The 13,117-nt window shown below is 42.8% G+C and overlaps 1 protein-coding gene across 1 annotated transcript in view; it reads right to left on the reverse strand.

The window, feature by feature from the left end:
• Positions 1-2,784: 2,784 nt before the first annotated feature.
• Positions 2,785-13,117, reverse strand: part of SLC45A4 (solute carrier family 45 member 4) — a 56,434-nt gene continuing 46,101 nt past the window's right edge. Inside the window, 7 exon segments of the mRNA XM_030971570.1 lie at positions 2,785-3,599; positions 3,601-3,711; positions 4,570-4,781; positions 5,782-5,881; positions 5,981-7,056; positions 7,167-7,346; positions 9,731-9,919. Of these exon segments, the coding sequence (XP_030827430.1) occupies positions 3,231-3,599; positions 3,601-3,711; positions 4,570-4,781; positions 5,782-5,881; positions 5,981-7,056; positions 7,167-7,346; positions 9,731-9,919 (2,237 nt within the window). The 3' untranslated portion in view covers positions 2,785-3,230.

Here is a 13,117-nt window from a genome sequence, read left to right on the forward strand (position 1 = left end):
TATTGCTTCTGGAGTCTGAAATTGCTGTCCACAAACAGCACAGATCTCACTGGACTGGAATAACCCAACAGGGCCAAACCCACCCTGCACCTTTCTGAGGGGTGAAAGTTAAGGGTCCTCTGCTCTCACAGGAAACATCTCAAGATGTGCAGATGTCAACTCCAGCAGTGCCTCATGTCACACATCACTGCAGCAGAACTTGTTAAAATTGTTTATAGTATTGAACAACACAGAATTGAACTCCTAAACTTTAGTCATACTACAATGATGGTCCAATGGGATGACTTCAACTATACAGGAATACAAACAAAACAAAGGATGTTTGTTAGTTGTCACCAGGAATAATGAAAAAAGTCAACTAAAACTTCTCTTTCCACAAGCTCTGCAACAAACACATAAAACTGTACTACTTTAATTATGGCCAAAAGAAAAAATCGTTTCTGTATGAAAAGATAAGGTCAGGGACAGATGAAGAAATAAATCACTGCCCACTCTACACTGAGCAGTGCTGGGGCTAAAAGATGACACTCACATCCAAGGAAAAGCCCTTGGGACACCTCAGCGGGTGAGGCCAGTGTGGGGTTTTCCCAGGATGGCCCAAGGACAGGAGGAGATGCTTTGGCTGGGGCTCCCCAAGTTAATTCTTCTGGCAACACTACAAAAAACTTCAGCACATTTACAATGAATAATTATTTCCTTTGCCTTTACCAGGGAGTGAAATCAGCTTCCTGCTGTGGCAGTGTGCATATCCCTGCGTTATGAGCCCCATAAACAACTCCAAACACAGATTTTAACATCCAGTTCTTAGAAATGAAGCCATGCCAAATGCTGTCTGTGACAAAACTGGCCCTGCCCTGCCTTTGCTTGAAGCCTCTGCGTTCCAAATGAAAGGTCCTTCCTCTGTCCTTGCCCTTCCCTGGCTGAGAAAGCTCCATGAATATGGGTGAGCTCACTCCTAAAATGGTTTCATGTTCCCTCTGTGGGATCTGAAGTCAGAGGGAGCTTCAGCCTCTCCACCCTCTCTGCAGCTACTTGGTCAATGTGACGGTGCAGTGAAAGAGATCTTGGCTTAGAAAGTGCAATGTGGAGTAATGGAGATTTGATCCATGCTGGTCCATGGAACCCTTGGGAAAAAGGTAAGGCTGGCACCAGTCAGAAGATGCAGGTTTTAAAATTGTTGAAGAACCTTTTCAGCAGTAGAGATTAAAATAAGGAGTACTTGACAGCGGTTATTTAACCAAAAGCAGAATTTTAAAGGAGCTTCAAAACTAAAATATTAAAGCCACTTTAAAATGTGTAACTCAGCATGTAACTTATATGAATGCCAGTTCTAGGGTGAAACACAACACTTGTCTCTCACACATGAACATTACCAGAATATATTAAATGTAACTGAGATGATAAAACTCACGGCAGAATTTCTCACAACTGCTTTCTTCAGTAAGGTCTCACACTCTTCAGTAGTATTGCTCCCCTGGCTGAACACAGTTCACAGTACATGTTCTACATAAAAAATATTCACCATAGAAAAAGAAAGACTTCCTCAAGACACTTGGGAAAACAAATACAACCTCGAGTCCTGTGTGATTACATGTACTTCAGTGCTCTGTGATGTCACCAGCCTAAAAACATCATCACCCTTGATAGCAGAGGCCATAGGCATTGACTGGAAGCCTTCAGAGAAACCCACGGATGCCACCTACAAATACACCCAAACATCCATTTCTCAAAAACATTGACAATTCAAGTATTCATTAAAAACTGCTTTTCATATTGAAATATAGCTTCTTTGTCTGAATGCCTGGATTGCAGCATGATTGACACAGGCATTTGCAAGTCTTGGAGGAGGAGGAGTTTGAGGCAGCAGGAATCTCACAGCGTGCTGTGTTTGCCTGTCCAGCACACGGATTGAGGCAGCCTGGGAGGCCCAAGCCAAAATGAGTCAACAGCATCACAAACGTGTCTTACAAATGACAATTGGAAGTTTGTGAAACACAAGTTTCCAAAATTGCTTTAAATGGCTGCTGGATAATGATCCAAACCTATTTTAAATCAAGTCAGCATAACTCTTTGAACCTCTTTCCAGAAAAGTATCTTTGCACTGCAGCTGTGTCCTGAATCACAGAAGGGGACATGGAGGATGTGCTGACAACATTGGTACAGCAGCTCAGAAGAGCTCTGGCCTACAATTCCTCCAACACAGGGACTGGAACAGCAACATTTGAATTTTAAGGCCTAAAAACTGTTTCTGACACAGATTTTTATACATCCAGACTATGCCATAAAGTGACGGAGGTAGGCCTTGGGTTCTCCTTGTTGTACTGACCCTGTGCCTTTACCTTCGCTGCTGCATTCCCAGCCATGAGGTTAAAGGATCATAAAAAGTGCAATTAATCAATGACTTCCTTTCCCTACGGAAGAGAATCCGCACGCCCCCTTCCACAAAGCTGACCCCAGAGATGCCCTTTCTCCACGGCAGCTTCATCCAGAGATGATCAGGTTTAAATGCTGAGAAAACCCTCGAGTTCACCAGCACATGAAACTCTCAGCTAAAAATTGTCACAGCGTATTCCAACGACATTCATAAAATGCAGCACTTGTGATAAAGAAACCTGTGAGTGCTGGTCACCTCTCCCAGCTGCTGCTCCTTCCATCTACAGCTGACATCCAGCACCCAGTGTCTCCCTCTCCTGACAAGCAGCAGATTTGGGAGTGGTTGTGAATAGTATGACTAAAAGAATTCACAACAGTTTCTTAGAAACTGCAGTAATTGCTTTTTTTTTCCTTGAAAATAATTGCAAATAAAAGGAGTCTGCAGTTGCAATTGCACTAACAAAAACATGAAGTCTAAAATTAACGTAGCTGTCAGACCAGTAATATCATGCTCGTGAAAAAAATCGATTGATGTCTAAGCCTAGTGAAATCTGAAATGTTCAGACAAAAAAAATGGCAAGAGACTATAGGTCAAGATAGCTTCCATTTTCTGTTAGTTTAAAAACAGCTGAAAACTTAATTTTTCTAACTGCTAATTGTATACACTGTGAGTCTCATGCAGATTAATAAAACTTATTTGAAATCTAAATGTATTCTTAATAAAAAAGTGTTCAGAAATGACATTTCTAAGTTGTAGAGAAAGCAATTAGCATCAGAGCGACCTGCTCAAACCTAGAGGAAGGACTACAGAATTTCATTTACATTTTTGCATGAAACTGCCTTTTCTTCTGCAAATTTTAGCTACAAGTAGTGAAGGTCCTAATTTGCTTTCCTGGAAAAAAAAACCACAACAAAAGTTCTTGATCCTGCACCTGCACTCCTTGGAATGTGGGTGAACAAGCATCGGCAGCCTCACACGGCTGACTCGCCCTCTGGCTCCGCCGCGCGGCTCCTTTGCGCGTCAGCTTCAGCACCGTCGGCTTCTCCGCGCCCGCGCTGATGCCCTCAGCTGTCTCTGGACGACCCAGGCCCTTGGGCTCTTCCTTTGGCTCTTCGTTGACTTCGGGGTAAATCACCAAGAAAGTCGCTGTCAAAAAACCCAGGAAGGATCCCACTGAAGCCACCATGGGGATGACTCTGACCGTGCCGACCATGTCCACCACGCCGACGGCCGAGCGCGGAGGCCACCAGGATCTGAGAGATGTAAACCTGACATGACAGGATGGCGCAGTCGATGCCAAACCCTCGCTTTGAGTTCCCAGGGCTGTGGTGAATGTACTGCAAAAAGACAAGAAACGTGGTAGGAGGTAAAACAATGGATGAAAGCAATACTTAAAACACCAGAACTTTCCTCAAATTTCTCAGCCCCATGGTCAACTTCACATCATCTTTGTGCAGCACCATGACACAACTCCAGAGCAAGAGCCTCCTTATCTGCTCCTCAACAGCCTCCTCAGGACCCTGAAGCACAAGGCGGGTATTGAAAGGGTCCCTTCTAGCCCTTATCAGCTCCAAGATTAGGTTAAGTAAAAACAACTTTCCATAAAACATTTGGTGTTACATGAAACATTAATTCTGTGATTATAACAAGGAATCCCCCTCCCAATCGCAATTCAGGAACTCGTAATAAAAGTTCCTCCTGTACTTTGTGATCCAAATGGAACAGTGGAATGACACTGTTGGGAAGTAAAACTGTCCTTGTTTCCAGCAGAATTGTTTTGCTTTATGCATCCCCAAAATTACAGCTGCATTTCCAGACTCACTTCAAAATCTAACACTGTGAAAAACTTGAGTAACACTACCATACCACATCAAGGCAGGAGTAACAACTAGATATATAGTAAATATTCACTGCAATAATAATTTAATTTCCCTTTTCTGCCATATGCAGATTGTTTTATACCTCAGCATAGGAAAAAGCAATTGTGACCCCCTCTGAGCCAACTAAATATGAAGACTATCTGATTTCAGCACCAGCTCCTGCTATTTACTATCCATTCAAACTTTGGCACACATCCCAGCCAAGCAGGTATCTTTAATAATGGGATTTAACAAATCTATTTTGTCACTGTGATCTTAAGAGAAACATGAATGTTCTGCCTTGATTCACATACATACTCCAAATATTCCACATACCTGCTTTATCTCATGGTATTGTCCCAAAAGCGCGTAGGGACAGTAGGAGATGCTCATGGAGACAATTCCCATCGTGCTGATCATTATCATGGTGACGTACACATTGGGGAACATGGCCATCACTGCAGTGCCAAGGGAAAAACCCAGTGTGCCCAGGATGTAGATCACTTTTATGCTAAGGTCATAGTTGTCCAAGTATTTCTGCAACAAGGCTGCAGAGATAAAGAATAAATCAGGAATCATAGAATGGTTTGAGTTGGAAGGGGCCTTAAAGACCATCCAGTTGCAACCACCCCTGCCATGGGCAGGGATACCTTCCACTATTCCAAGTAGCTCCAAGCCCCATCCAACCTGGCCCAGAACACATTCAGGGATGGGACAACCGCAACTTCTCTGGGCAACCTGTGCCAGAGCCTCACCACCCTTACAGGGAAGAATTTTTTTCCAGTATCCAATCTAAACCTACTTTTTTTCAGTTTGAAGCAATTTCCCCTTAAATATCAGTTTGCTCACTAAAATTTTAGGGGATTGATGTGGCCATGGCAGCCTATATCCTGTTTAGGAGGTGGATGCTCATATTTGGGCTGTCTGACCAGCACAGTCCAGGCCTCACTGGGAACAGGATGTGTTCCTGCTTCAGAAAGAGCCCGTCCCCACAGTACTGAGCTGAGCAGACATGCCTGAGCAGACATGTGTGCTGCAAAAGGCAGAATTTAACTTTGGCAAAAACTCTCAATTTCAGAGTCTATTGGAAGTGCAAATTATCTGCAGAATGACTTTCAGAAATACATATTTATAATTTTGATTTAAAAACAGTCTTTGCAAGAACCCTCTTGCATATGCTTAAATCTACCAAGCATGAGTTTAGTTTCCTGAAGGCTTGTTAAATGCCACTGAATATCCTTTGATTTCATTTTGTGCTTTATGCCACTTAACCATCTGTTCATATTTCCACCTCTACATTTGGAGGAACTTTTTAATATTGATTCTTAAAGAAGCCCTTCCCCTTATGACCGCAAGAAATGCTTTTCCAAAATATCCTTTACCTTAAACAAGGAGGTGGATACCAACTGAAGCAACACTATTTCAGGAGGGCAAGGAGTTGGATGATCTTTGTGGGTCCCTTTTAACTCAGAATATTCCATGATTCACTTTTATCTTAGAGATACATGCATGAGGTGCATTCCACTGTGTGACTGCACAGTCTCTTACCTGAACAAACAGCAGCAGTAGCAGCATAAATCACCAGCCCCCAGCATCCCATCTGAACCCCAGCATTGTAGGCGTGCAGCTCAGTCGAATTCGAAGGGGCCTGCAACAAACACAAACACCAACACCACTTTGTTGTACTGAGCACATCTCAGAAATGAGGGACTCTGAGCAGGTCTGCCCATGCGAACGGCTCTCCTACCTTGGGATCGCCCTGGAAGATGACCTGTCCCATGAAATCCGTATAGAACACAGCTTCAGCAATGATGGAAAACCAGGTCAGGAGGTGGCAGACGCACAGCCTCAGCAGCTCCTTGGGCATCTTCAGCATGGAGAGCCACAAGAGCCTGACGGTAGTTTCGGTCTCGCCCTCTTCGCTCTCTGTGTCCCCGCTGGAGTTGGTGGTGCCGCTCTGGTTGCGGTGCCGGCAGCGCTGCCGCTGCCGTTTCTGCATGTCGTAGATGTCGTTCATGCTGCGCGAGGACTTGATGAGCACGATGGCGTTGGCGCGGCGGAAGCGGTACCGGTGGGAGCCGATCTTGCCGTAGTACGAGAAGGTGTAGGACGGCTGCCGGTAGAACATGTGCCGGCGCCGACGCATGGAGTTGGAAGTGCTGGATTGCTTCATGCCTATTCTGGCGTGGCCATTGAGGAACTCCTTTGGTAGGGAGCCGTTGATGTTTGGGACTTTATCTTCATTTAAACGATTATCAAGCAACATTTCCTCCTCCTTCTCATTCTCCCTGAGGAAAGCAGACAGGTGGTTGAGCTTGGACTTCATGATCTCCTGGCTTGTGTTGTGGGGAGTGTTTGGATATGAAGCATCCTGAAAAATGGAGGGTTCGATGTCATGCAGGAAAAGCAGCTCCGATTCAATTTCCAATGTGGCATCAGGCATGTGCAGAACTGAGTCACTCTTGCTTCTCACAATGTTCACCTCAAGGAACTCCATATTGAGGTCATGCTCTGACTGAACCTCATCATGGAACATGGAAGCTCCATAGGGCTCTTCCTCACTAATTACATTCAGCCGATTCAGCGGGGGGAGACTGCCACTGAATTTGGCACTGGAAAGTGTGTCTCCTTCATCATCAATCCTGTCCTGCTGAGGGTTATATTGCTCTTCTTCAATGCTGAAAAGGTGGAGAGCAACGGAGACAGAGAAAATAATAGCTGCAAAGAAAAAAAGTACTTGCTCTTGAGATTTAAAAATGCTACCCAAGAAGGTCTGTGTCCAGTCCAACCCTCCTAACATATAACCAATTGCTCCTCCAAGACCTGTGGAACAGAAAAAAGCGAGAAGTGAGCTCAAGAATAATCAATTCAGCTATGACCTGGTCTTCAGGAAGACTGAACAGCTGCCAAAAACATCTCAGCTAACTCCATACCAGCTGAAAATGCATGGATGTTCAGGGCCATGTCTTGTTCTTCACTGTCCACCACGTCCAACAAGTAGGCCCGAATTGGCCCTTCGGTTGCATCGGCACAGAAGTCCAACACCACCACCCCAAGCACCGTGAGAACGATTCCAATGGGCTGCTTGTCCGGGACATCACCAATAGCCAGACCTGGGGAGAAATGGGAGAGCTGTCTGAGCATCTCACTTAAACAGGGCAAACTCCTAAAAACAAGCTTAACACCTTTAGAGAGAGGTGGCCAACATGTTCACTGCAAAAACTTCTTTATGGAGCAAAATGGCAATTTCAGCTCTTTGACACAGCATCATGGAAGGCCTGGGACACAGACGGTTTTTATGTTCTTAAGACTGACATTTATCAAAATGTTATTTTATAAAAGCATCTCTTAAACCTCTGGGAGCACTGGATATTACTTCATATTCATCCCATGTATTTTCCTTCAGATGCTGAAGGCTATTTTTATAAAAGACAACCATGGTGGGAGAGGGAGCATCCAAAGTGACATATTTCATCTGTCAGACACATCCACAGGTAACTGCACTGCTGGCAGCACTCCTCACACAATGCTTAATGTGCAGTAGTCACAGTACACTGGGATAAAGTGAAATTTAACCCCTTCATCGCTCTCTTTGCTTTTCTTAAACATTCCTATTTTCTAGATTGCTTTTTGGAAGCAAAACTTTTAAGGATGAAGCAACATGGATGTATTTTGCATTGCAAAAAGCATCAATCAGCCTCTGTTGACAGAATAAGATGAAATGCTTTTTGTCTACAGAGTAGAAAGGCAGCATTAGTGCAGAGCTGGATAATTTGTCATGAGATGAACCAGTGACAAAAGCACTAATTACTCGAATCACAGAGATTTAGAAGTTACACATGTGAGGCTGATAAAACCATTAGTGTAACTGATTAAAATGTCTGTGGAAAGAGATGACCTGGCTAAGCCACCAAAAATCATCTAAATCTCAAGTGCTGATTCCTGCATATTGAATCCCCATTTATACCAAGCTCTTTGAAGGCTAAAGAAATTTATAAATGTTCCACATTCAGCTGAACCCTACAGCAGAAAACAGCAACACTGCTGTAGATCTGCTGGAAATCTGAACAGGGCAGGAGAGAACAGGAGTTGGGTAAGGTTTTCTCCTGGGACATGGCTGTATCACAACTGGGATTAGCCAGCCTCTATGCTTTTGGTTCCCCTCCCTATGACTCCTACTGACAGAGGCCACATTATGAAAGAGGGTCTGATACAGTTTTTGCAGCATCTCCTGTTGTCCCAAATTGCAATTAGGATTGCAAGTAACTGGAGACTGAGGATAGGCAAGCAAAGCACAAAAATATACAATATTTTGTGCTGATTTATTAAAAGGCTTCAAAATAAGCCTATAAATGGAGCCTGAGGTTTGCTTACCAGTATCAATAGCTCCTGATCTAAACTATTGTGTGGAACTGAGAGCTTATCACTGAAAATCTTGTAAGGGGGTTGCAGCCTAACATCCTGCAAACATCTGGAGGAAGAGGAATAAGTCTTGGAGACACAACGACGAAATAAAATTGATATCAAACTGTACAGTCACCCCAGGACCATGCCATATGATAACAATTCCAATAAATAATATTCATTGTTTGGATAAATTAAAAAAGCATAAACTAAATGTCATCTATTTGAATAGTTTGTCCACTGCAGTTTGCAGAGAATTGAAGCCACTCATATGGCATTCCAGTCTGGCTTTAACAGGCTAAGCCAAGGTAACATTCCACTCATTTCCCTCAATTAGTAGATCTGTTTCACAATAGAGCTGCATCTAACCCCAAAAAAGAGAGCCAAGAGGATGTTATTAGGTGCTAAGTTCCTTTTGTTTGCATCAGTCCAATCATTTTGTAAACATTTTCCTAAACGTACTTGCTGTCACCTCTCCTACAATAAATTTACAAAGAGATTGCAGATTAAATTCGTAGTAAACTATGTTCAAGGGAAACTATTTTTACCAGCTTTGATGGGGGCTCAGGAAAAATTATTTTCCCACATAGTTTTTGATAAACAAATATTAACTGTGTTCTGGACTTTTTCAATACTGGGTCTAAGAAAAGCACAAGAAAAAGTGAAAAGATAATTTTTGAAATAATGCTGGAAACAGGATGTGTTGCCAGATATGCATTAAAGGGAAAATGGATCACAACAGGAAACATTTCCCTGTGAACAGGTTGCTACAATTTTCCCATGTCAAGAATCGACCAAATTCGTCTCAGCGACTGCAAACATTATTCTGGCAACCATTGTATTAATAACATTGTTATTAATACCAGTTACAGCTAGGATTGCACAATGCTCAGCACAGTGCTGTAACTCTGAGTTCAAATAATAACAGGCAAGATGGACAGAGCGCGAGTGCAGGGTTGTGGAGATTTCTAATTATTTTAACATTACATATGAGGTAAACCAACTGCAGAACATTATCTTTACCTCCTGCATTAAAATCTCAAAGCAGGTACATTAGCAGGGGATGCATGTAGGGCATTTCCTTGTTATTTACCTATCACAGAGCCATTAAGGAAAAGTGCAACTCCAAAGAGGACACCAATGCAGAGAGCAAGGATAAAAGGCCGCCGGCGGCCCCAGCTCAGCGTGCAGCGGTCACTGGCCGAACCTATGAGCGGAGTGAAGATCAAGCCCAGGATAGGGCTGAGGAACCAAGTGAGGCTGTAGTATTGTTCAGGAAGACCTAAAAGGAAGACAAAAATGATGGAAAGGTTATGTGGTATACACCAAACATCTCACTCTATACATGGAGTTTTGTTAAAGCATTGAAAAGGGTAAATTGAAGGTAATTTATCTACAGTGAATTCTCTCCCAACTTAAAAACTCATTTAAGATTCTTTAGGAATGGTTAAAAACAGCTAAGGAAAGCACAGATTGTTTACCTTTCAAATACCTGGGCAATAAGAAGGTAACAATTGGAGTATTTCTGCTACTGAGTCCTCTATTGATTTGTGGAACATAAACCCAAAGATTTTGGGGTGCTTGGAAGCTGCCTGGCTATCATATACACAGATCCCTGCTCAACAAACTTTTAAGATTCAAAATGGAACATTATAGTGGTGCTACTTTCATCTAAGACCACCCCCACAAAAGGGTTATAAAAGATTTAATGGACCGAGAATGAAGGAGAGTATTTGAATGTCTTATGAAATGTCCCATTTCTAAGCACAAAAATGTTTCCTTACAAAAATGAACGACAGACAATAAAAACAACAATTAGCAATTATTAATCAGCTTAGATAAATCTAAGGTTTGCTCATCCCCACTTTGCTTTCTTTAAGAACAGAGATGACTATTCATAGGACCAGATGAGAAAAAGTTAAAATTTACTACATAGCACTTACTAGAAAGCAACAACTTGCTAGAAAGAATAATTTCTGGAGAAGAAAGAGCTCCCAAGCCCCGCTCTCCACATCCCCAGCAGGGAGCAGCGGCCTGCAGATGGCAGACTGGCCACAGCAGCAGCAGCCACGCTGGCTCCTCTGGGACCTGCCTCCCGCTCGTTTATCAGCACAGGGCAGGTAACACTCCAGCACGGGTCTTAGAATAACGTTAAAAACAAAACAATCTATTTCTTGCAGTCCAACTGATGCCAAGACAGAAAAACTCAGTGTCTTTATCCCAGGAAGGAAAACCATTTATTATCCAAACCCATATTTGGCGAGTGCAAGCAGCATTTGACCTTTGCTGGCAAGATCAACCTGTACCTTGTGCTCCCTGTTCAGCACATTGAGGCATCCATTACCAAGCAGGATTATACCAATCCCTGCCCAAAATAGGACCTGATGCAAATTTGAAAGTCTAATCTGCTGCTGTTTAAAAGTAGCACCAAATCTTGACTAGCAACACTGACTTCTTCCACGAGACAGATCCGATTTTCCCAAGAGTGTTGTGAACTCTGTGGTGATACAGAGATTATATTATGGAAAACAAGCTAATTTTTGGCATAAATAATCAATTTCATCATCAGGATTCAAAATCCAGGTCTGAGGCCAAGGTCTGTGTGATTTGACTCGACTTTGGCTAATGAACAAGCTAACAGTGACAGCTGCCCTGATGAGTCCAGAGTTATTGGAAGGGATCTGCCCCTGCTGAAACTTCCCAACCTGTGTTTGTCATGAACCTTGTGCCCCAGGGAATGGCATCATGGTTCAGCCACCTTTCCTTGTTACAGGCAGCTGCAGGCCTGCACTGAGGCCAATACTCCACATCAGTACTCACCATGGAAATGTTGATTCCCTTTGCACAGGACTTAGATCTTTAGGAAGGGGCTGTGTTTGTACAGGTGGCACCATGTTCACATCATGATTCAAATCACTATCTACTGCTTAGCTTTTCCTGCTGTTTGGTGATGTCTTGGCTGACATGGAAGTATTAGCTGAGACATGTATTATCTGTGTGTGTTTGCATATTAGACCTAAAGCTCTTGTTCAAGAAGCCACAGTGCCTCCAGACTGCAGCATTTATTTGCACCATAGCCTCATCAAAGATGCAAGTCAGGAAGCCAGCAATTCAAGCAGAAGCGCAAGGAAAACTTCCATCCCCCTGTGTTTTTAACACTCCCTTTAACTTCACCAGGTCCAACAGCTTCCCAAGCACACAAGCAGGTTCAGGCACCTGCCTGGCACCTCATGTTTAACTGGTACCTCATGTTTAACTGGCACCTCACCTGCTCCAAGATATTGACACTTATCAGTGGCTGAGATGGTTTAATGATGGGGAAGAGGAAACATTTAGTTCAAGGCAAGTAAAACTAAAGGCTGGGCATGATTCATTTAGGGTGAATGATTTTTCTGCAGGACACAGAAGAAATGGCAACATATAAATAGCCATCCCATTTAGCCTGCACAGAGCCATCCTGGGAGCAGTGGTTCAGCACCCAAGGTTGCTACTGTGTGAGGCCAAGTCCCTGGAGAGTCTGTTTCAAACACAGTGAGAAGTTTAACCATTGCAGCTTAACCAATGTCATGGATCATTATTGCAGTGATCACCAACATCTGGAATAACTTGATGGCGTTTCACTGCATGATAGCTGTGTGTTGAAAGCGGACATTTCTTTTCTGAATTATGTTGTGACTTGTGAGTTATGAGCTGGGACGTCTCAATCGAGCTCATCCATCAGTAAACATTTGTGAGACTGATGGTTTGCAGTAAATGCTGGGATGGTTTGCAGTAAATCACGCAGAGACTTTAAATAAACACAGGGGTGAAGGCTGGCAAGAGCTCTGTCATCAGCCTAACAAGCTTCATCACATCTTATTGAATAAACAATCAAATAGACACATTTAAGTAAAATGGACACAAAGATTCTCTTTTAATAATCCAACATCCATTGAGACAAACAATTTGTTTTAATGGAGACTTGAGCAGAAACAACAAGGAAACACTGGTAGATCAGAGACAAGCAATAGAAGAGCAAATCAGGGACACCAGGGATTGGCACAGCTCACTGTCCCTCTGTCCTTGAGGCCACCACCTTGTCTCCAGTCTGCAATGACACTTCTCTGTGGTGTCTGAGCACAAAAAAAAAATTCTGGAAACACACAAACAATTTGAAATGATGATTTGAAATTATTTCTGCAGAGAACCAAAAACTATTTACAAATATTTCTCCTTCAACTGTAAAACCTGCACATTTCTAAACTGGACAGATAGGTATTTTTTATGCTTTATAGCCACAGCTAACTGTCATAAAAATCTCCTAAAATTATTTAAAAAACATTTAGTACTTGACTTCAAGTACTTTCAAGATCAACGTTGCATGTAATAACTCAAAATCAGATTAAGGTCTGGTTTGATTTTACAGGTCAGTAAAAGGAAGGAAAAAAGGTTTTTTTACCTAACCTTTGATGCATGACTAAAGTTAATGAGTTTTATCTTT

This window comes from Camarhynchus parvulus, chromosome 2, assembly GCF_901933205.1.
Source record: "Camarhynchus parvulus chromosome 2, STF_HiC, whole genome shotgun sequence".
Taxonomy (NCBI): domain Eukaryota; kingdom Metazoa; phylum Chordata; class Aves; order Passeriformes; family Thraupidae; genus Camarhynchus; species Camarhynchus parvulus.